Below are 1,498 nucleotides of genomic sequence, written 5' to 3' on the forward strand. Positions count from 1 at the left end.
AATATATTTTTAAACTTTTAGGTTAAAAATGATAAAAACTGAACATCCTACAGTATTTTTACAGTCTTTATTTTACAGTTAAAATATATGTTTATTAAATAAAGTCTAATGTTACAACTGATCGTGGACCCCTTTAACTCGTCACGCATGTCCRATCCTATATTTATCCCTCTGTTTGTCCCAGAGGCCCAACGCTAATCGTCTGCCATTATTGCATCCAGGTGAAATTACAGCTTTACTCAGGCGGCGGGTTTGGGCTGCCGGCACAGGTGTGCCTTAAGATTTGCCTGACACTTGTGCTCCGCTTGCAGGGATCCACCGGAGGAAACAAAGCCTGCCAAAACGGAGGCTAGGGAAAATGTTCACCTAYGACCCCATATCGCCGGTTGCCATGGAGATCAGTGGGACGATTTGCCTCCTGTGTTTTGATGAGTTTCAGGTGAGCAAACTACAGGCACTGTTTCTATATTTGTGCTTCTTGTTCTCAAAACCTGCTTAAAATAGTTGGAATTAGCTAACTATACAAAAACTTTTTTCTTTACTTYATATAAAATTTAAAGATGTGATATTGTAGTTTTTATACTTGCATAATATTAAGAGAATGTATGACTTGTTAACTAGATGTGAAATCTGTGCTTTTTATTGATTTCTAAATGTTTTTAAAGGAATAAATTCAACAGTTTGCCATATAAAAAACACGTTTTTACTGTAAATAATGTCGGAAATACAGTAAAATGCTTCTGTAGAGTAAAACCTGAAAGTGTTTTTGTGTWAAAATGTGATCATGTTTAGCATTTACTACACGCCCCATGCATCTTTTTGGGTGCATGCTGGAAATATGCAGTGTTGGATGAAGTACCAAAAAGTGATACTTGAGTAAAAGTATAAGTATCTTATCAAAAAATTACTTTGGTAAAAGTTAAAGTCTCCTTAAGGAATATTACTTGAGTAAAAGTCTTAAAGTATCTGATATTTTTTGTATGTAAGTGTTAAAAGTAAAAGTATTTATTTAAAATGAGCAGTTAGATTTTCTGTAATGACATTTATTAGGAGGTGACCTCCCCAAAAACTGCAGAAATGACTGTATTGTATTAAAATAATTAATTTATGTTAAATTTAGGATGCACTAGTCCAGCTGTTTCAGTTTATATACATAAATCAAGGCTGCACAAACCTTTTCCACAAAATAAAAATACGAGGGCTGCAGCCAAATACAATAATATAATTCATGAAATACATATACTTTTTAAGTACAGTCCTTTTATTTTTAATGCTTATGTCCTGCTGGAGTGTGACATGATTAGTTTATGTACAAACTAATACGGTATCAAAATTATATATTTATACTTCTCATTCAATCACAATTAAATTCACTCTATCTAGGAGGCACAATTTATATGTGGATAGTATTTATTTTTTACAATAACAAGCTGGAATGAAAACAAGCAAAAATTAAACAAAAGTAACAAATTTTTACTTCTTGCCATTTTTAAAAATG

At 32.4% G+C, this 1,498-nt stretch overlaps 1 protein-coding gene across 2 annotated transcripts in view; it reads left to right on the forward strand.

Moving 5' to 3' along the window:
- The window catches only part of afg1lb (AFG1 like ATPase b), a 40,816-nt gene that overhangs the window by 5,088 nt on the left and 34,230 nt on the right, over positions 1-1,498 (forward strand). For both annotated transcript variants that reach the window (XM_014010009.1, XM_014010010.1), the window contains exon 5: positions 312-439. In XM_014010009.1, the coding sequence (XP_013865463.1) occupies positions 312-439 (128 nt within the window). The remainder of the gene's footprint in view (positions 1-311; positions 440-1,498) is intronic.

This window comes from Austrofundulus limnaeus, unplaced genomic scaffold (genome assembly GCF_001266775.1).
Source record: "Austrofundulus limnaeus strain Quisiro unplaced genomic scaffold, Austrofundulus_limnaeus-1.0 Scaffold64, whole genome shotgun sequence".
NCBI lineage: Eukaryota > Metazoa > Chordata > Actinopteri > Cyprinodontiformes > Rivulidae > Austrofundulus > Austrofundulus limnaeus.